General features: G+C 42.9%; 1 protein-coding gene across 2 annotated transcripts in view; it reads left to right on the forward strand.

The window, feature by feature from the left end:
- Positions 1 to 22856, forward strand: part of EXOC4 (exocyst complex component 4) — a 375336-nt gene that overhangs the window by 31135 nt on the left and 321345 nt on the right. The window contains exons 4-6 of one of the 2 annotated variants that reach the window (XM_084525713.1): positions 7555 to 7739; positions 9924 to 10048; positions 19408 to 19651. In XM_084525713.1, coding sequence (XP_084381839.1) covers positions 7555 to 7739; positions 9924 to 10048; positions 19408 to 19651 — 554 coding nt within the window. The remainder of the gene's footprint in view (positions 1 to 7554; positions 7740 to 9923; positions 10049 to 19407; positions 19652 to 22856) is intronic. The other variant, XM_084525714.1, reaches the window with a different exon arrangement.

Here is a 22856-nt window from a genome sequence, read left to right on the forward strand (position 1 = left end):
TGGAGGTGGTTGCATTTCAGTCGTGTTAGGTGAATGTACAGGTGAGAATTTGGATAAAAGGTCCTACAATTTAGAGAAAACAAACCTCGTAAAGAAAAAATAGCCCTCTTAACCCATTTTATGTCTGTATTTATCCCTTTCTTCCCCCACTGAAGGAGCTTACAGTGAGTTAGGACTAGCTGTTTTCTTGCAACCTGAGCGTTGTATTTCGTGTGTAGCTCAGAAGCCATCAATCTTCTCCCCCTTTCTTCATCAGTGGTCAGCAAATCCTTTCACCTCAAGAAGGGAATTGACCTCAGCCATTTCCAAAATACTGCTGAAGGGGTTGCTTTCTCTATTTCTCCATCTCTTATAGTTCTTCTTATGCTTTTAGCTTGTTAATTCTTCTGAGATTGCTTAAAGGTGAGTAAAATTGCTAGCAATTTCTTCCATCATCTTAATATCCAGTGTGTTAATCAACAGTCGCTACTGTTCATCATGAGGATTTTACAGCTGTTCATTAATCCTCACATCCTGTGTGCCTTTTCCCCTTTTCCTGAAGGGGAAAGAGGCAGTGACAGTCAGGAATAGCTCTGATCTGTGCATGTTTTCCATGTTTGTTTGTTTGTTTGCTTTTTTTTCTTTATCTAAAGGCTCCCTGCTTTGGGACTGGGTGCTCCTGTAATTCCAGGGACATTTTAGCTGGATGATGCTGCCTTGTCCTGATACCACACTTTCTGCTGCCCACTGACCTGTGGCAACTTGATAGCAAACAATTGCCAATCCTTGGATTTCTTAAATGCAGCTTGGATGCAGGTTTTTCATATGTTCCAATATTTGGATGTGCCATCCTTAAGGACAGCAACTTATTAGCTTCATTCTAATTCACCTTGCTACCAAAATATGGAGCAAGTTTATGGATGAAATACAGTTTACTTGATAAGGCTTACGTCAAGCTTCTAATTAAAAACTATAAATGCAATTTTAGAGTAGGCTTAATCAGTTACTCATTATATGTTTCCAGCACTGGAGGTACAAAATACTCAACAAGCTCCTGCTTTCTGGATGTCAGAACCTTTCCTCCATCATCCCTGGAAAAGAGGAGTTTTGCAGGCAAAACAGGCTCAATTTGGGGAACTCTTGGTTAATTTATTGCCAGTTAACACAAACTCGTGATTGCTGATATGGATATTTGAGGTAGGGACAGAGGAAGAGGGGACAATCAACAAAAGCCATTTAAATAAACACATTTCTTCATTATTCTCCAGGTGCATCTTCAGTCAAGCAGCTTTACTCCCTTCCATTCTTTCAACTTGTTTTCTCCCTGGTGTATGCTCAGTCTGTCCCAATTCTTCCAGTGAGGCAATGGGTGGCACAGAAACCTGGTGTCGCCCATAAGGGCTTCTCTCTCTGAACTTTTCCCTTGTAGGTTTTTTCTTTCTGCTGCTTTGCTTCTTATGGGTTTCCTCTGCAGCACTTGGGTTCTTCAGGTTTTCCTCTACTGCTGTTTTCCTGAGGATGCCTGCTCTGACATGGGTCACCCCCATGCCACAGATCCTCAGAGCTTTGTCATGGAGTGCCTCCTCCAGGAATGTGTCTCCTGCTGCTAGCAGCTGCTCCAACCTATTTAAGAAACAGCAGCAGAGCCACGTGCTACCCCAAACCACAACGAACCTCTGCAAAATTCCCTGGGTCAGTTCCTTTAGACATGCATGCTTAGGGTTAGAAAGTTGGGGGATCATTTCTCCGTGTGCTTCTCAGTTTATTGTGTTAAATTCTTTGAACAGAGACCATCATTCTTAGGTCCTTTACCTTCTTGCCCAATGCCAAATCCCAGCAGATGAGCGTGAGTACCTTGCTGTTTCTTAGACTATGGCAAACGTCCCAGGTTAGGTCCTTATCTCACGCAAGTCAGGTGTAATTGAATTCACTGAACTGCTTGCTTAGATCTGGCTATACCCGTTTCAACTGTTTTGTAGTCGTTTTCCTTCCCTGTACCTTTTCAAAAGCAAGTTCCTTGTAAAAGCAGTAGATCAATTCTCCCTCTTTTAAATGTCAGCTTTGTCTTTATTCATCCGGTGAGGCAGGCTGCTGCTATTTGTTTGCTGTTTTATTCAGAGGGTTCAGCTTTTTCCCATTTGTCATACTGAGTTTGTGTATGACTTGACTTTTTTTTTCTCCTTCAAATTGTGACCTACCACATTGTTTTCTTTTAACCTTTCTCAGTTGTTTGTTCTTCGTGTTTTTGCATCTGGCATCTGAACTGAGAGCAGGCTGGTGTCCCGGATGGAAAGATTTCGGGTTCCTGGTTTGTATAACCATTATTCTGCTTTGCCACCATGAAGAAGCACCTACTTGAGGGCTTTCATTTCATATCTGCTTATAGACTTCCAAGATTGTGAAGGTCTAGAATTAAAACAAATAAATAAATCCTCTTTTCACCCCTGGTTTCCCATACTTTCTGGAAAACTAAAATACTGCTGAGAAACCTCTTAAGGGATCATGCAGTTTTAACTGGGAGCATATTTCCTAACTTTGGCCAAAGTTACTCAGACTTTTAATAAATATCTTGCTGGTACTTAGGTTATGTGTTGTAAAATGCTAAATCAAAACCTTCCAAATTGGATGTTATGATAGGCAAATGTTTAACTACATCTTCTTTTTAAGGCAATTAAACTCTGCTATAAACTGATTGTGACCTTTAAACAAGCTGCGTAATGGTTCTGGTGCCGTAGTTATTTTCTGTAAACTTACAATTTTTAGCTCATACAGATCAGAGCTCTTTTTTCAGGTTTGTTTCATTGATCCTTATTTTCTAAAGGGTCACTGTATACTACCGTACTTTAGAGATGAGTAGATTTTAACATCAAAGATGAATATCTGATTATCTAACCCAAATTCTATTTTAGTGCTGGCTGATTTTTTGTCTTCTTTCACCAAATACAGTAATTTTGTGTTTAGGTATGGCTGTCTATGAGAGAACCAGACTTCTTTCAGAGGTTAAAAAAAAAAAAATTAGAAAAAGGTGGTGGTGGGGCTTACCTCCCATTTCTTTTGGTACCATTTGCTTGTGGCAAATCAGCTTTTCAAAGAAGAATATCAAGATATTTGTCTGTTGATTCACCTGCCAGGTGTTCTCTCTTGCTGTAGCTCCTCTCGATACCCCTAGCAGTGCCAAAAGAAAAATGTTGAGTTCTGCACCTAAAATCGTCTTTTTGCACAGGTAGTGCATAGACTACAGACTGCGGTCTGATTTTTTTGGGTGTAATGTAAGTGGTACAAATAATTAAAGTGAACAGCTCCTGTTTGTGTCTGAGGACTCCAGATAACTGTAATAAATGAGTAGAAAAAAATCATACAACTTAAATACATATATTTAAGCTTCCTATTAGAGAAGGAGGGAGCCAGTTGCCTTTTAAAATGTAAAAAGCTACTTTTATGTTTGGGAATGGGGCTAGCAGTATAAAAGCATTCAACCCAACACTTGGATTTCTTTCTAGAGTGCACCTTTTTATTGATCTTTATAAGTAAGCAGAGGAGCAGCATCTGCACTAAAAGAGAAAAATCCAGAATTAAGAGTTTTTTCACCAAAGTCAAGGTTCTCTGTAACTGGGGGAATGGCTACTAACTTGAGAAAGAGATGTGCTTCTTGTGGACTAGTTGCACTCCGACCTGCTGTGTGCAGGCTGTCTCCTGCTCACCCATCTTCTCCTCCACACTGCAGTTTGAAATGAGGAAAGGTAAAGAACAACTGGTGGAAATGATGTGCCCAAGCTGAGTGATGAGTTGGTGATACAACAGGAAACAAAACTGTGATTTTCAAAGGTATTTTATCATACATTTGGGTTTCTTGCATAATACATGTGGTGGTGTGATACCAGCCGAGTGGGGGCATAAAATTCAGGTCTTGATTTAAGCCTTGCTAATGACACACACGTTGGTCTGGTCCCTGTCAAGGAGTTTAATTAAAACCACTGCATTTCTAGTCTTGCTGTCAGGGATGATGTGGGTCATCCTCGAGGCATTGGCTGTGCTCTCAGCTGGCACACCGTGGTGGCTTTCCAAGTCCCTTTGTAACCTCACTGCTTCTCCAGATGGCTGTCTGTCTTGTTAACATGCCCTAGGCGTGTGCTTCACTTCCAAAGAAAACTGATTGTAAATGACTTCGGTTTGTATTTCCAGGTAGTCAACAGAGCTCCTGCTCTTTCTGCTCATTCAGTGCTTCCCCTTCACTTCCATCCATCTCCGTAACTCTTCATCTCCCCACTTCTAGAGAAGGAAGCCTTCTTGGTTCAGAGCACATCAGATGCAGTTGTTTGCTGAAAATGAGTTGTGAGAAGTCATCTCTTGCAGGATAGGAGGGTGAAACAGGTTTGCCAGTGTGGTGGTTTGTTTTTTTTTGTTTGCAACAGCTGCATTTTCACATCTGCCTGCAGTGGTTTTTAAGTTTTGGGTGTTCTTTGTAGCCACCTTTTGCATTGTTTTAATTGCTTACGGTCCTGCTCTGGTAGATTATCCAGCATACAAATTAGCAAAGCGTTCTCATCTTGTATTCTTGTATTCAGGGATATAATCTAGGGTGGTGGTCTATAGCTTGCTTTTTGCCAGGATTTATGTAATCTTTAAGCAGGTAAAACTAAACAAGATATTTTTTTTTTAATGTAACATCTGTACTAGCTGTAACCTAAACCAGTTGGAGGCCTTGCTTTGGCTTCTGTGAGTTTGGATTGAGGCTGTAGCTACTTTCCATACCCAAACTGTTCTGAACATAAAAAAGCTTTTGTCTTGAGCTCTGTCTTGATAATTGGTGGTAAAAGGAAATGAAGTATTAGAAAAGAAACCAGCATTTATGTGAGCCTTGCCTGGAGTGGGGCTACAATAAGTAATGTTGAAACTTGCCTGTGTTACTTCCCAGTGTGGGTCAACCATTGGGAAAGGGGCATTTATCAGGGACATAACTTCCATCTTGCCTGACCCCAAATGCGGAGTGTCAGAAAGGACATGAAAACAAACAAACAAAAAAAGTCCAACAGCAAACCCTGCAAAAAAACAAACCTGCTTTTTCCAGGAGAAGCAAGTTTGGTACATAACAACGTGGGGTTTTGTTTAAGTGCACTAAATGATTGACTGTTCTGTTTGTTTCTCAGGAGGCATATTTGGGAGCTGCATGTTGGTTTTAATGATTAGTTTTGAGAGTAACTTCTTGTAACTGGGAAGGTAAAAATAGAGCCGAATGTTTTGAGGGGAAAGCTTTAAATTTTGCTGCGTGTGTTTTTGACAATACTTTTACTGGATGTCTGGGAACCTTTTTAATGCCATTTTCCTCTGTGCTTTCAGTTCTTTCCTCGTTGCATTTTCATCTCAGCTTCTCAGTTTGACAAATGTTGTTCCTGATTTTGCTCCTGCTTTGGTGAAATTGCTGACAGCTTTCAGGACAGCGCTGAGTGCCTGTGACTTCCCTGAAGTGACTGGGGCTTAAAGCACCTTTAGGATTGGGAAATTTGGGATACGTTCCCACCTGCCAAAGGAAGGAGATAAAATTAGCACTTGGGTTTACTTCTACTGAAGGTTTCCAAGCTGTGTCTGCACTTTTTGTTGACCCTTCTGTCTTTGTATGTCAAGCTCTTTGGGGAGAAGTGAATTTGTTTTTTTTTTTTTTTTTTGCTTCATCTGTGGTAGAGTTTTGTGGCCAAATGTAAATAACTGTTCAAAAATAGATTCTGAGGAGAAAGAGGACGGGTAGTCCTCTGCCATCCTCAGGTCAACAGACAAGTTCCTTCTCAAGGCTAGGAGTACGATGACAAAATGTCAGCTTTCAGGAGGCCTTTAACAAAATCATAGCAAGCTTCACCCCTGTGGGCTGCCAAAAAGCCAGCGTTTGGTTATTCCCTGACTTTTGTTGAGTGATATCGCATCACCTGGACATCCCCTGCCGCAGGGCAGGGCACCACTGCTACCACAGGCTCTGTCCTAAGGCTGGCAGCAGAAGCACACACTCAACATCCATGCCGAGAAGGCAATTTCATAATTACAGACTTGGTAACATTTTTCAGGAGGAAAGAAAAAGTGCAGGTTCCTCTTAGGAACTGCTCCTAATTTCAAAAGCCTGAGTGCCCCAAAGCTATTTCAGGGTCATTCCTGACTCGCAGGCAAGCAAAGTAATACTGCGTTGATGTATGTTCTTTCGGTATGGTTAATATTTACTGGTATTAAGGGACCAGACCTTAGCTTGGCTGTCTGCTTGCTGTATCTCCTTGCTTTTCATTTTTAATGTTGAGCTGACAGGTTCGCTATAAACTTAAATCCTGAAGTGCAAGCAAATGTCTTCTTTCACCAATAACAGCTTAAATTATTAGGGAATTATTCTTTTCTTTTTTAATTTAAAATCTCTGCTCTTCTCTGTGTGTCAGAGGCGATGCACACCTGAACAAGCTTTGCTAGTGCTGATATTCCTGGTTCCTTACAACATCGGCCCTGACGTTTGGGATGCTGCAGAGGGATGTTGCATCTTCTTAAGTAACTGCAGAAGAGCTCCGTTAAATATTTAGAAGAACAAATAAACTGGGAGAGATGCAAATTGAGAACGTTGCTTTAATGCACTCACTTGCCACTCCTGGTGCCTTTTGTCCGTGTTTGTTCCTAGGATACAAATGAAGAAGAGCCAGGTTTCTTGTTCTGGTGCATCCCGACTGTCAGCAGAGGAGTTTTACTCGTGGCCTGTGTGCATCCTCACCCCTGGTAGTGCCCAAGGCCGGGCTGGATGGGGCTTTGAGCAACCTGGTCTTTTAAAAGCTGTCCCTGGCCACGGCAGGGATTGGAACTGGGTGGGCTTTAAGGTCCCTTCCAACCCAAACCGTTCTGTGATTCTGTCATTCCTGTCTGGTAGTCTGTTGCTCATGTAAAATTATTTTCCTTAGTCTGAGACTTGCTAAACAAGCATTTGAACAACCACAAAAAACCACCTGAACTCCTTAGAGTTGAAAAGTACCTTTGAACTAGCAATAGTTCTCATTAACAGGTTGGCTATCTCTACTTAAATGTTGTAGTTAAGTGACTTGGTACTTATGTGGGCTGGAAGCTGAGGCTTCCTGAGTTTTTTTAGCCATACCATTACTTTACGAAAATAAAAGTTAAGCCTTTTTGTCCCCATCTATAGAAATGGGGATAGTATTTTGTTGATGTTTCTGTAATGAAAAGAATAAACAAATGTCATTGTCTTCTCTGAACGCTTTTCCACTTGATAATCTTCTTAGTTTGTTACCCTGTGCTTTGGTTTTATTTACCAAATGTAACTTTGGTAAATAAGAGTTTCCAAACCTATGGTTCAACATATTTGAAGGTTCAACATATTTGAAGAATGCTCGTTAGATTTCAGTTGTTTGGTTACTGATCCTTTTTTATGTGTTGAATTTCCTTTTAGGAGGAGAAGTAAAGAAATACTACTTAAGCTTTTGCTCCTTCAGAAGAATTTGTAGATAGAATTGTCCTGGTATTCAGACACTCCCCTAAGCAAGGGGAAAAGTCTGGAGAGGTGAACGAAGTGACCTTTAAAAGTGCTGTATGTTTTCCTTCCAGGTGTCAGCAGTGGACTCCTTGGAGGGTCCCCTTCTTCAGGTGGAGGGCTTGAGCGATCTGAGGCTGGAGCTCCACAGCAAGAAGATGAACATGCACCTAGTCCTGATCGATGAGTTACACCGTCACCTTTACATCAAGTCAACCAACAGGGTGGGACAACGCAACAAGGATAAGGGGAGAATCAGGTTGGTTTGGCGTGATGCTAACTCAGGGCAAGAGGTCTGGGAGGGAAGAGGACGACCTTCTCTCTGTCACAAGCAGAAACTTTCTTGGGAAGAGCGACATCGATTGAAACTTTCATTTTTGGAAGCAACTTTCTTGTGCTTATGGCTGCGAAGAGCATAAAACCCCTAAATATTTTGATGCACTTTTGAACCTGAAAGCAGTCTGTTCTCCTTGTTTTGCTTAGTGATTCTGTTGTTTTTTTTTTTTTTTTTTTTTGCTGCTTCCTACAGAATTATGATGAGGTCAGTTCTCCAGCATTCTTTCCCTTCTCTGAGGCATATACCTTACCCACAAATGCCATGATCGTGAGGCTCAGGTCAGGCAAAGGGAAGATCACAGGGGAGAACTGTTCATCTTTTCTAGCAAACTGCCAGGGTTTAGAAAACTTCCAGATAACCATAAGGTTACTAGCCGGAGGCACAATATTGAAGTGCCTGGGCAGTGTCTTGCCTCTGTAGCATTTCAAAGGTGTTTTAAAGATGTTGAAATTCTGTACCTGGTTGGTGCTTCTGATCAGTGGATTGGGCTCACGTATAGACAGGTGGCTATTTTTTTTTCCTAGTTTTGTGAATTCTAACTTTGATGGCAATAGAGTTTTTGGGAGGGAAGAAAGACGCTGTCTAGAAGTGAGAAAGCATTGGGAAGTGACTTTCGTAGAGCAGGAGAGAGAATACATAGTGGTGGGGAGCAAAAGGGGAGTCAGCATATGATAAAGATGCAGGGAAGAGATAAATGAGCATTTTGTTATGAGAAAGAAAGAATAAAAACATGGTTACCAAATATAAGAGGAGAGATAGTAAGTTTCATTAAATGAATTTATGAAATGAAGGATTGTTTGAAGTTGAAGTTTCCGGGAGAGAGAGTTGTTAGCAAGTCCTCAGTCTCTTCCTTACTCATCTCGTTAATTAAAAACAGACAAAAAAGCTTTGGTGTTCCCAGACTATGCAACTACTAATTAACTGCAGTTTTGTACGACTGCTACAGGGACCCCTTATCTTTTTCATGCTTTGTCTTTTTCCCCATTCCCTGTTATGCATCATTGATATGATATTAATATGAACACTTGGATCAAGGACTATCTTGTTGCTTCATTTTAGTGTGCTGCCATGGACTGGCTGTCAACCAGGACGCAATTATGTTGATAGTTATTTGTTGTGGTGGTTTTAAGTGTCTCAGATCTAACAATGCTGAGCTGGAATGCACAGCTAATCCATTTAAGTGTAGTATTGGAGCTGTGGAGAGAGTGGAGGTGGTTCTTAGGTAGGGTAGTAAGTTTAGCCCCTGTCTTTGCAGGTTTCTGTAAGTATTCTGATCTCTTAGGGAACATATGAAACTCGTTATAGGTGCCTTCTCTGCTTCAAATGATTTCTTGCTTTTGTTCCCCTGCCACATCCAGCTTTATGCCTTTCATTATGCATGCAGCTGAGGCAGCACGACACATTCTTGGCAAATACTCTGTGAATTTATTATGGAAATGACGAAGTCTTTCTGCTTTCAGAGGAAGAAGGTTCCTTTGGAGAGGGGTGCGTGTAGGTGTGCACGGAACAGGAATTTGAAGGGGAAGAGAAAGAGTGGAGGTTTCTAGAGGGTGCTAGGAAAGCTGGAAGGAGTAAGGAGTTGACTTGGGAAATGGGAGCGTCTCTTCGCCTTATGTAGTTTTCTAGAAAGATCTTAAAAATAATTCCATGTCCAGTTATTATCATGCTAGCAGGAGTTAGTTGTGCTGGAAGTGAATGTGTTAGAAACTGGACCAAGGTATGGCAAGCTCCAGTGGGCGTCTGCCCTGATCGTGTTGCTGCCACCAGTCAGACATGTCTGCAGTGCAGTTAAAATCAAAGCAGTATCCCAAATTTTGGGATAGACACCAAATACCAGATACCACATTTTGTCTTTGATACAAGTTTTCCCTTATCATTGCTTTTTGGCTTTTCCCTTGTTCAATCAAATGTATGTATGCACGCCCACTTGTATCCTTCTACGGACACGTGCTTTAATTTAGGTTTTGTAAACATCTTGTGTCAGAACTGTTATGTATATCTATGCTGCTTTTGCTTACACAATTAAGAAATAAATATGCTATTTGCCAAGAACTAAGACTGTAAATAACAGTAAACTGTTTGCTTTAATTCTCTCCCCTCATCCAGTTCACTTGTGAAAGATGCCTCTTCTGTACCTCTTATGGACGTTACCAACTTGTCTACACCTCGCAAGTTCCTTGAAACTTCCCAGTTCGGCACTCCTGGGAGCTCCAGCAGTGAGTATTTGTCAGGTGCATTCCTAAGAGGATGATTTTGTAGCTCTGTGATTCTTCAGCTGATTTTGCAAGAGTAGTAGGGATATTATCCCCTCTTGAGTGGGTACTGGTGGGGGTCTTGAGACAAAAAGATATGAAGTGATTTGCAAAATACTAGGAAATGAGTGAGTTGTACATCTGGGAGCAGAATTTGGTCATATCTGCAGTTTTCTCTTGGCAAGTCATCCTTCCTCATCAGCTGTAATTAATTACACTGTTTTCTCTGCCTGTCCTGATGTTGATCATGTTCTTGGTATCCTGGGCAGAAGATTTGCAGTCAGTTGAGTTTCCATAGAGGTCATCTCTACGTTTGTTTAATGTAGGCAGGCAGGTGTACAAAGATGTCACAGAAATATTCTTCTGTGGTGGAGCCAAAAGGTCAAAGCTTTTCCTCCTCGTAGCTTTGAGTGAAAGTCTACATAGACACAAGATTAATCTGGTGGTCATCTTTGTATACCTGTTACTGGAACAGATACTAACCAAAATATTCCATTTTATTGGTGCTTTTGTATGGAGCTTTGAAAGTACTGCACAGATGGGGAATTAATCCTTGTATTGTTTCAGTGGATTAATAAGTGGGGTTGTCCTTGTTTAACAAAGGAATACAATGAAGAATGCAGAAGTGACCTAAATCTCTCCTGCCCACACCCCTTTCAGTTTTCCTCAAATGAAGAGTCTCTCTTCTCATCTTTTAACTCTTTTGTCCTTCTTTTTGTTGTCTTGATTCTGTTTTTTCTTGACATGCTTGCCTCCTAGCTGTTGTTTGATTGTTCTTTTCTTTTGCTCATGTTTCTTGAATAGAAACCACGTGAAAATTCTGGACAGAAACATCAGAATCCTGCACTTTTCTTGTGTGATCAGTGAGTTCAGTTTCTTGCCAAAGATCACATGATTTGGGGAGCTGAGGAAATAAACCAGCAAAAATGAACCCCACTCCTACCACTATAAATGTTAACCTACTTCTGTAGTGAGTTCTTCACCTAAAATTTGAATCCTCCTAGTTGAAAAAAAAAATATGTCTGGAGTTACAGAGCTGTTGGGAGTCTCCCTTCATGCCTTGTGACAGGGAAGAGACAGTAGGAGAGGAGCCTGTTGAGAATGGAAATCCAATCTTTCATCACCTTCCTTGGTTGTTTTTTATTGCTAATATAATAATGACCTTAAATATGCTTTGAAAATGAAGGCTTTTTTTGTTTGTTTGGTTGGTTGGTTTTTTACTTTTGCACCTTTGAAGAGCCTAGCCTGTCCTCATCTCATCTGCTGAGATTTTTAAAGGACTTGTTATTATCCAGATCTGGCTAGGAGGCAAGAAAAAACTGAATCAAGCAGACAAAAATAAGGACAAAATTGTTAATAAGGATGAGAAGAGAAAGAAAGATTGTTCTCAAAGAAAAATGCAATGAAAGGGACTCATGGGTTGAGATAAGGACAGGGAAATCACTCAACAATTATCATGGGCAAAACAAACTTGGTATAGGGAGATTAATGTAATTTATTGCCTATCACTAGCAGAGTAAACAGTTAGAAACTAAAAGCAAACCAAAAACACCTTCCCCCTTCCACTTTCTTCTATGTCCTCCCCCTGAGCAGCACAGGGGATGGGCAATGGGGGCTGTGCTTAGTCCCTGATGCTTCATCCCTGCTGCTCCTTCACAGCCCCTCTCTGCCCCTGCTCCATGCGGGGTCCCTCCCGAACTGATCCTTCAGGGGCTTCAAGAGCTGCTCCCCCATGGCTCCATCCCACAGGGTCCATCCCCCAGGAGCAAACTGCTCCAGCATGGGGCCCCCACGGGCTGCAGCTCCATCCTGAGGCCTGCTCCTGCAGGGGCTCTCCATGGGCCGCAGCCTCCTCCAGGCCACATCCACCTGCTCCACCGGGGGCTCCTCCACCCATGGAGGGGCTGCAGCGTGGAGATCTGCTCCATGTGGGACCCATGGGTGCGGGGGGACAGCCTGCTCCACCAGGGGCCTCTCCACAGGCCACAGGGGAGCTGCTGCTGCCTGCCTGGAGCACCTCCTGCCCTCCTGCTGCACCCACCTTGGCGGCTGCAGGGCCGAGTCTCACTCCTCTCTCCCAGCTACTGTAATGCAGCAGGGTTTTCCCCTTCATTTTTCCCTTTCCTTTGCTCCCAAAGGCCCAACCAATGCCCCTCAACTTGGTGCTAGCCAGCACCAGGTCCCTTTGGAGCTGACTCTGATCTGCCATGGGGCAGCTGCTGGGCTCTGCTCACAGAGGCCACCCCTGCAGCCCCTCTGCTACCAAACCTTGCCACGTAAACCCAATACAACATCTCAGACAAGTTCTCATTTTATTTACTTTGTGCAATGCTGATGGCATTTACTATTACTTGTTTCAAGATCACCTGATAAACAGTTATTTCATGCTGTGCTTGAGTTAAGGTGCCATGGAACAAGCAACAGGTAGGAATACAACAGTGGTCTCTAAGAGGTAGGTTGTTTGTGAGCATAAAATGGCGTCACTTCTTTGTCTCCAAGCACCTGATAATAAAGGCCCTGTGGCTTCATCCTCAGCTCCCCTGAATTGGCATAGGTCAACTGAGGATCTGCCATGAAACTTTTTGTTTGTGCAGATCTATTCTCGCTGTTCATGCTCGTATGCACCAGAAAATCTTTCACCTGGGTTCTTGTTTCACATTCTGTTATTCAGCGATGCGCTGGCCAAGTGTCCCTCAGAATGGGAGAGATGAGGGATATAATAGAAACCATTTGATCAGCTAAGTGTGCATATGGTTTTGCTTCAAGTGCACAATGTACTTATGTATATTTTTTCCGGATAATTTTATTTAGAAGTAGCCTTTTCCTGGGCTGCAGAACTATCAGATTAAAAACTTATGTGTATGCATAACAAAAGCTGTTTCTGTCTTTAGTCACTTAAGTTCTTTAGCTTTTTATTGATGAAACAAAGTGGCCATGCATATTAATGCATGTCACTATAAAGCACTGACTCATTCAGCCCATCTCGGCAAAGAAGATGCCAAGATTTTGAGTCCTTTCTGCATTCTCTTCCCAAAGGAGATGTTACTTTGTGCTGTAGAATCTTTATAAGGAAATTAAAGCAGTTCCTGCTGCACTTAAAATAAACAAAACCTTCAGCGACGTTCACCTGAGGATTGTAGATACGACAGTTCACCAGTAACTTTCCCTTCATGCCAGTTCAGAGAAATAAATTCACGTTTAAATTATATTTCTCTGCTTGAACCTTCAGTATTCTGAAGAGTATTTATGACAGTTCCTGCCTTGCCAGGCTCTTCCTGGAACTGTAAAACGTGCTCACCAAGCGTGCAGAAAACCTGAGAGCTCCCTTTCCTGAAAACCTCTTGGGAACGCATCTTAGAAACCCAACAGAAGAGAACCTGAGGTGGTGACAGTGCGTGTTGCAGTTGATGGGATTTGTAAATTTTATGCTGAACAGAGCAGGTAATATTCTTCCTTGACCCAGATATCTTAGCTGCAAGAGAAGAATCTAGTTTCTAGATCCAATAGTATATGGTGGTTTCTAAAATTGTGTAGTTACTGCTCAGGAATGCAAGTCTTTGCAGGGGAAAGCACTTGGAGACCCGTGAAGTTGGCCCCGTGAAATACCTTCAGGAACCCCAGAGCTTTAAGGTCCAGTTTTAAAGGTGGCTCTAAAAATGCCACGCTGGTGTTCTCTGTTAGTAGTCACAGTTGCTGCAACTTTAAATGTGTTCAACAGATAAATAAAGGATGTTTTTTCTCTGGTAATGTCATCTGGGGACCTGCCCCCAGCAGGGTGATTTTTCTCGATCATTCCTAATACAAGTTAAAGGATGCCAAACCTGAGCTGTCCTCTTAGCTGCTTTGCTTTTGCACTGAGGACTTAACCAGAAGGTGGTGGGAATCCAGCAGTGAGTCTGATTCTTTCCTGCCATCATCGTAGAGCTGTGTGAAAAGCAGAGTTTGTCCTCATCGTCTTAGGGTACGTTTTTTGTCTAGGATATTTAAGAAGTCTGTTCCCGCAGTTTAAGAATGTTTTGCAGCTGTACAATAAACCTGAAAGCCTACGAAGGAACTTTTTATGCATCTTTTTTCAAGGCCGTGCTTCTTCTCACTGATCCTCGCTAATGGTTTGTATTGTGCTGCTTGATGCATTTAATCTGCGTGCGTTTGGGAAAGGAAAGGGGAAAATCAAGAGGATTCTTGGAATTAAATGCTGTTACAATAGATTTGAGAGAGTGGCCAATGCCAAATTAAAATGTGGCTGCTTTTGGAAGACTAACGCTCTTAAAGCTGTAGATGGAACTGTGTGAATCACAGCTTTAGAAAGAGGAGATTTGCCTGGGGCTTTGACGTTATTCATCTCCGAGACCTATTTTCTTGTGGGCTTGGCAGTAAGGCAGATCAAGAAATGTCCAAAATCTTTAAGGGACCCATTTCTAAAGGAACTGCCTATTTGTTGCCCATTGTCTGTACTCATGGGTCAAAGCAAGGCTTCTGCACCAGAAATAAGCAGATGAAGTTTCTTCAACTATCAAATTATGCCTTTGGGGCACTGTGAACTTGCATCCTTTTAGGGAAAAGGATTGAAGGCACAAAGGGTATAATCTGGAAGGACATAAATCATGGAAAATAGTACATTAAATTTTACTAGTCGCCCATAAATGCACACAGCTAATGAAATCTTCTCTAATAAGTAGCAGCAAATTTTGACCGTTCATTGGAATGAAAAACAAGACCCAAGAGTTTTCTTCAGCTGCTTTGCTTAAATGAGTTATCAACACTGGCTTTTCTGGGGATCAAACCAGTGCTATTAAAATGTCTCTCGCAGCAGATTTCTCTCTTGCGAAATGGCAGACCAGCACAAATGAGGGTATCGTCAATTGGAACAGACGTTTTTATAGGGCATCATCAAACCGGGGAGCTGTCAGGGAAACCTCCACCTTTCTGTCTGTGGAGGTGATGAATCGATGATGCACATGATTCAGCTTTCTAGAGGTTTAAACTAGATACGGGTTTTGGCTGCTGAAACATGGAGTTCTGTGCTTTCAGGTGCACAGCTCCCATGATGTGATACTTCTGAAAATGCCTCCGTATTTCATTAGAGAGGCTGTGGCAAAGGTGTTGCTCCTTTAGGTTGTTCTCAGGGGATCTTGGAGAAAAGGTGTTTGAATGTTCTGCTTCCTAAGCAGTTTCCAGAGATCATTTGGTGTCTTCTTTGAATGAAATTAACCATAAAAGCTGCGTCAAATTATTAGGCGATCCTGAAATTTGGTTGTCTGAAGAGGTCGATTTACTTAAAAAGACCTTAAGTCGTGTGCCAAACCACTATGGAAAAAACCTTAGTTGAATGAGCAGGCTTCACATAATCTGATATTTCTGTTGTTTTTTGTGGGCCCACACACACAGGTGTTGATAGCCAGGTTGGCAACTTGTTGGTTGACAATATAATGAAGCTGTGTTTAACATAAAACTGCAAATTTAAGTTAAAAGATATCTATGTAACGGAGATGAGAAAGGCAACAATCTAGACTTAGAAATGTTTATTTTTTGACATCCCATTTTATTCATTATGCTCTCAAAGAGGGTGGGAAAAGCCAGTAACGAGTGGAATACCACCGGCGTTTGCATCCAGTCCTGTTTAGTGTCTTCGTTAATGCCCTGAGAGATGGGGTAGGTGTAAATTCAGTAAATTTTTAGCTGATACGAAGTCCAGAGGAGCGGCTGCTGCACCCGAGGGCCATGCTGCCATCCGGAGGGACCTCAGCAGCCTGGAGCAATAGGCTGGCAAGCGTACCGTGGAGCTCACCAAGGAGAAGTGCCAAGTCCTGCCCCTGGGGAGGAGCAGCCCCAACCCTAGGATGTGCTGGGAGCACCCAGGTGGGAAGCAGCTCAGCAGAAAAGGACTTGGTGGGCACCGAGTTGAACATGGGACAGCAACGTGCCCATGCTGCCAATATCTGGGACTGTTCAGGCTGGAGAAGAGGAGACTCTGTGGGATCTGGAAGTTGCAAAGATGGACCCTGGCTCTTGACGGTGGTGCCCAGTGCCAGGACCAGAGGCACTGGGCACAACCTGGAGCGCAGGAGATTCCCTTTGCCAACCAGGTGTCCCCTCCTTGGAGAGCTTCAAACCCAGCTGGGCACCAGCTTGGGGTGGACCTGCTGGAGCAGGGTGGGACCAGGTGTCCTCAGGGGTGCCTCCAACCCTCAACCAGTCAGTGATTCTGTGCAATTTAGTTCTTGGTGTTACTATAAAAATCCTACTGTGTTCTTCTTTGGTGTTTTCTACCTTTATTTGCTTCATGAATAAAGCCAAGTTGTCTTTAATCGCAATAAGGCTTTTTTTCCTTCCCTTTTCTTTGATGAATAACAAAGGAGAAGAGGTTAACCAAACCGAATCTAAACAGCAGCCCCAATGTCCAGAATAATTAACAAAAACAATCCTTGCAAACATCCAGAGGATAATTTAATCTTTCATGGCTGCTCTACATAAAGCCAAGTGCTTGTGGCATGAACGATGATCCTCCCCCATAAAAGAAGGAACGGGGATTCTGCAGATGCCATTCAGGTGGAAACCGGTGTGTGGGGAAAGCGAGGAACAGCTTCTGCCAGTCCTGGGCTTTTGTCTTGATACCACTGAATGATAAAATCACTCACTTTAAATGCAGATGAAGCTTTCAGTTCTGAGAGGCGATCTGTAGGGACGTCTCCCTTCACCCCTCTGCCCACGGAGGGTAGCACGGGGCGCTCACGATTTGGAGGAAGATTGGAAGAACTTCTTTGTAAATGTCAGGCTGCTTTGATGTCTCTTTCCAAGAGGTGAGGGAGCGGTTCCTGGGCCAAGGCTTTGTGGTCAAATAACCCCTTGATGGCATTAAATGGTAGAAGAGGATGTTTGAAGCAAGGAAGACGCAGGAAAAAAAAATCTTCAGTTGCCCGGGGTTGGGATCTTGTCAGATCTTACAGATAAATGGGGCCCCGAAGCTACCCAGGATACCTGTTTAATAGGCAGAACGTGCAGGAAACACGGTCCCCACTGTTTTATCAAAAGACCAGATCTAACAAAACGGAGATAGCAGCGTGGTGCTGCTAGGAATTGAACCGTTCACCGTGCTGTTGTTTGTAAGAGATGCAAATCGAGGTCCTGGCTATCGGAGGGCGTTCCAAATTGGTTTGCTCTGTGGAAAATGGAAGAGTTTGTTTTCACGGGCTGGCAGAGTTCTCAGCAAGATTGCTGCCTTTGGTCCCCTAAATGCTGGCCACACATTTGGATATAGCACTGCTTCCTCCCTCTCTGCATCTTGTGTAATATTAGGAATAATTTACAGCCCGTTACAGAGGGGCTGCGGTGTGATGACCTCTCAAAGGCTGTTTTGGCTGCGAATGCCATACCTTGAGCTCAGAAAAACAACTTTTTCATTTCTTAGCTTTAAACAATAAGTGAAAACCTCCATCTAGCATTTGCAGTGTTGTTTTCCCCCCAGCTATTGTTGCAGAGAGCTCATTTCCCACGTTTGTGCCCAGCGTGCTGTGGTTTTAAAAGAACAGCAAGCGGCGTTAACAAAGCGGGTGGACCGCGTCCGCAGCGCACAAAATGCTTTGCAGCCTCGTGGGCTGGGAGGTGAGAGCCTGAACGGAGATATTTGTGCATCCAGGTGGGACTCTCTACGTGGTGTTATGGTTTGTGTGCATTCAAAGTGTTTCCTATATTATCATTCTTTTTTTTTTTTTTAATTTTTATCAGTGCATTCTGGATGTTTTTAGGTTGAAGTTGACACTGTAACTCACCAAATTGCACGTTTAAATAGAATTTAAGTGAAAAAAGCATGTGCAAGAGGGGAAGAAAGCACTGTGTGACCCCCAGACACTCTGCCCCGATGCTGATGACCTAAAACCCAATGCCACTCTGTGTTGTGGTGCGGGATGACTCTGTAGGGTCCCTTCTTACCTCCCTCTTACCTGGCGGTGCTGGTGGTGCTAGAGGCTGAAAGACGAGCGAGTGCTTGGGGTCACATACAGCAAGGAGGTTGGTGTCAGCTGCCACTGAAATAAGCTTTATCTGCTTCTCGTGGTGCTGTTTGTGAAGAGGCACCGTACAGACTCTTTGGGACGTCGTTTTCTTGATCTCGTGCTGACTTGCAGGGTTGCTCTCTGCGCAGAGTGCCACAGCTTTAGACGGCGACAGGGCTGCGTGCTGCTTGAGATGTGCCGTTTTTCATTTCTGCCATGCCATTTCAATCCTGCCGGTGGACCTTTTGATGTTTATTCAGGTTCTTGGAGAAGTTTTTGATTGAAGCGAAAAATCTGTTGAGCAGCAGAATCCACAGGAGTCATCTGTCATCCAACAGCCCTCACCAGAGCTCGGGACCAGGAAAACGAAGCAGCCATTTGGTTTCCATTCCTATTGGATTTCCATTTCCATTCCATTTCCATTCCTAGGAGCCTGTACAGTCGATGGCACAGCTTCAGCCACATCCTTTGGAGCCGATTGTCCAAGTACCACCACTCCAGCTGCTAATGAGCATGGCTGGGGATCTGCCAGGATGCTGTGGTCAAGGTTCCTCAAAGACACGTACTTCTCACTGGTGTTGCGATATATTTATTAAACTCTTCACCCAGGCTTCAGCAGAGGCATCCTTTTGTTATCTGTAAATAAAGAAATGTTGATTAATGATGGTACTTAAAACGAGCGTGGTACCAATTGCCTTTCCCCTCATGTCGCTTAGCAACAGAATTTCTCCCTGTGCGATCCCTGGGCCTTCAGGAGGGCTGTATCCACCACATCCTCTCTAATCCTTCTAGTTTTTCCTGTCTAGAAGCCTCACTAAAAGATTTGAGTAGCTTCATCAACCCCTTGACAGACGTAATAAAACAGAACGGGATAACATCGGGCAATAATTCACCTCTGCAGGGTAAACTTTGCTGAATTCATCAGAAGTCTGTTAGGCTTGATAGTGTTTATAAGGAAAATTTCTCTCTTGTGAAGAATCCAGTGAAGGGAAACAGCTGGGTTAGAAATTTGGAGGCTTTAGCTCCTTGAAACACATTTGGGGGGTTTGTAGTGATAGAACACCTCATTTATGGGTATCTTAATTGCAGCAGGCTTCCTCTGCTTCCTAACTAATATGTAAGACACTATAAGCTCTGTTTTGAAGTCTAACAAATGTACAGGCTGTTGTGTTTATAGGGAACCTTACAAGCAAAGTAAAACATCCACTGCCCTTTCCCACCTCCCCCAAAATCTGACTGGTGATGTCTCCTTGTTTATTCCTTGGTTGCTTGAAGTGTTTTGCGTGGTGCTAAGTGTGGCTTTCGTTAGTTTAAATCTTGGTTTTTGCTTTTTAAATTATATTGCAGTGCGAGAAACAAGCCTTCTGGAAATTAAGGAAGATATGGATCTGGATCCCGAGGAGAACAGCACTGTCTTCATGGGCATACTCATCAAAGGGTTGGCCAAGCTGAAAAAAATCCCTGAAACGGTGAAAGCCATCCAGGATCGCCTAGAACAAGAACTCAAGCAGATTGTGAAGCGCTCCACAACCCAGGTGGCTGACAATGGTTACCAGAGAGGGGAAAATATTTCCCAGGAAAATCAGCCTAGGTAAGGATATTTCGGTACTGAAATGAAATTTGGTTGCTGTAAAAAGAAGCCTGGAGAAGGGCGTCATGTCTGCTTGCCATTTGAAGGAATGACAATAATGGTTTTTGCAGTAGGAGAGATCCGAAATGCTACTTTTTTGAGAAATGCCTGTGTCTTGCTGAGAGGCTTGATGTGCCCTGAGCACCTGAAAGGCTTGGGAATGTAGGAAAGATACTCAGAAAGGTATTGTTGCTCTCAGCTAAGGTGGTGGGTAAGGGAGATGCTTCATTCTGTGCTTGGCTGTAGAAGAGAATGTTGTGGCTAAGCAGATGTTTGAAATGCAGATTTGAAGGTGGGAGCACAGTAGAAGCCAGCATTACTTAAGTAGTAAGAGGCATATAACGTGAAGCACTTGATTATTTTTTTAACCTTAACCTTTCGTTTTAAGCAGCTTTACAACAGATTGAATTGTAATGCTGTCTCAGGTTGCTGCTATGTATGATGCAAAGAACGCTTGGTGCCAAAACAAATATTATTTTCTTGCGTTGCACTGAATCATGACTTTACACTTGGTGCTGATGCCAGAGAAATTTTTAAGTTCATACGTAACAGAACTTTGAAAGAGAAGATTCAGCTCAGTTATTTATTTCAAGTGGAGCGGAGTCTAATTAAGCTGGTGCAGGTGCAAAGCTTAGAAATCATATATGGAACTAATTATATCAGTAAATATATGGCCAAGTTTCTAATTGTTTTGCAGCCCCATTTACATTAATAGCAAAGTGTGGAAGCCAACCAAGAGCTGTGTTTTTGCTCTTCGTCAGGAGTCACTAAAACAGGACTCTGTAAGGGCTAGCTATCATTTTTAGCTGAAATCTTAATTTGTAGTATTGCACATTGCAGTGATCACTGCCCGAAGGGAAACAGTGGAGAAGACGACTGAAAACTAAAATGTGTGTCTTCATTACACGTAATATTTATAATGGAAAGTGCTCCCGAGGAAAAGTTTAGCTTGGTAAAGAATTTTTCTTCAATTCCTAGCATTATCATTGCCACGGAAACAATTATGTTGTGAAGAATTAGTAGCCTTATGGTGCTGAAGAATTAGTAGCCTTACAGTACTGATATCTTGGTGAAACCAAGTTTTTTGGGTGGATCAGAAGGCAGAATTTTTGTCTCTGATATCATGCTGGAACGTAATGTATGCTTGACACTTGATTTATGAATTGGTCTTGAGAGGTGACATGGGTATTGGTTGCCCATTGAAATTGATAAAATTGGATCATATCATATTTTAATGATGTTAACCTGCCCAGAGGGCTAGTAAGGTGCAGAAAACTTTAATGGGTTTTGGCGTGTGATTAGTAGGAGTTTATGAGCCCTTAGGATGCTTATATTCCAGAGCTGGGGAAAGAGTCTTTAATTCATGTCGAGTAAGGAGATAATTAGAACAGTTTCTAAACCAAAATTGCATGAGAAGTTTACAGCAAGGAGGTAAATTCATTTATATTGAAAAGAATAAATTATAGCCTGGAAAAGTATACCACCCCTTAAATTAGCTACAATTTAAAATCAGAACTAAGTGACATTTTCCTGCTGTCAAGGAAAAAAACAAAGACATCACAACGAGGTCCTCCTGTTTCAAGAGAGCTCTGTAAGACCCCAAATTTGAGCGTGATGTAGCGCCTGAAACTACTTAACTGTTCATTAGCCTGTCAGCCACGATGCTGATTTGACCTTAGGATTTGGTGAGTAAAATGCTTTTCAGTTACCTGAAAACTAGTCACACATGAATGCCTCTCAGTCTGCTAACGCTGAGCTCAGTGCCTCTGTTCTTAAAGGATATCCATAAAAAAAAATCTTCCTTCTGGCAAATCAAATGACTAATGAGATGACAGAGGGGATCTGAGGGCAGGGAAGGTCGGAGACTGTGTTGAACCCTCTGGTGGACAGCCTCCCCTCACCTCGTTAGGTATGCACAAAACACCTTGGATGCATTTCTGTGTCGTTGTCTGGTGGCCCTCAAAGGTTGGCTCACGTCTTATCCCTGTAAAAAGGGTGATGCTTCGCTCCACTTGGTAATCTCTGCCTCTGGTGTAATTCTTTTGGGGTAGCTACATAAAAAAGGTAGAGCCCCCTCATTGTGCAAGAGCTGAAAAAGAGATCAGGCACCGATCTTCCACCCCTTTTTTTTTTTTTTTTTTTTTTTTTTTACTACCTTCTGTGTGGCCACTTTTTATATTTGTACATAAAAAACATGAATTGCCCCCAAGTTTTTAAGATGAAGAATATTTTTTTTTATGACTCTAAAGCAACAAGCTCCCAGGGAGGAGCAGTGTCTCTTAGGTACTTTCAGGTTTTGTCTTCACAGAGCAAACAGGCAGTGGGCTCTTGGTTTAGATCTTCAGAAGTTCATTGGGTTCGTCCTCTCGAAGTCCTGTAGCCCCTGTATACCTGCCAGGAGCAAACCTTGTCCATGCTGTTGGGTACTGGGCTTGTTAATAAGCATGTGCACATTAAGGATGTTTTTCACCAGCGAGCTCACAGAAAAAAGGTTTGCATGGTCTTGTGACACAGCTGATGTTCAGGTTTCCCAACGCACACAATTATCACAGAATCACAGAATTGTAGGGGTTGGAAGGGACCTCAAAAGATCATCAGGTCCAACCCCCTTGCCAAAGCAGGTTCCCTAGAGCACGCTGCCCAGGTAGGCATCCAGACGGGCCTTGAATATCTCCAGAGAAGGAGATCCTATAACCTCCCTGGGCAGCCTGTCCCAGTGCTCCATCACCCTCACCATGAAGACGTTCTTTGGCATGTTGGTGCGGAACTTTCTGTGATCCATTTTGGGGCCATTGCCCCTTGTCCTGTCCCCACAAACCACTGAAAAGAGGTTGGCCAAATCCCTCTGTCTCTCACACTTAATATATTTGTAAACATTGATAAGATCCCCTCCGTCTTCTCTTTTTAAGGCTAAACAGACCCAGGTCTCTCAGTCTTTCCTCATAGGGCAGATGCTCCAGGCCCTCTCCTGGACTCTTTCCAGGAGATTCCTATCTTTTTTTGTACCAATTATCCTTAGTCGGTGGTTCATTAGAACATAATACCTGCATGTTTAAAAAACCAACTCTTGGGTTGCAGAGGACAGGGCATCACAAAGGAGCCTGTGCTGCCTTAGGATGGAGTACTGCTATGTCTTAATGAATTTGTGGGTATCTCCTGAGGTAAG

This window comes from Aythya ferina (assembly GCF_964211825.1).
Source record: "Aythya ferina genome assembly, chromosome: 1".
NCBI classification, from domain to species: Eukaryota; Metazoa; Chordata; class Aves; order Anseriformes; family Anatidae; genus Aythya; species Aythya ferina.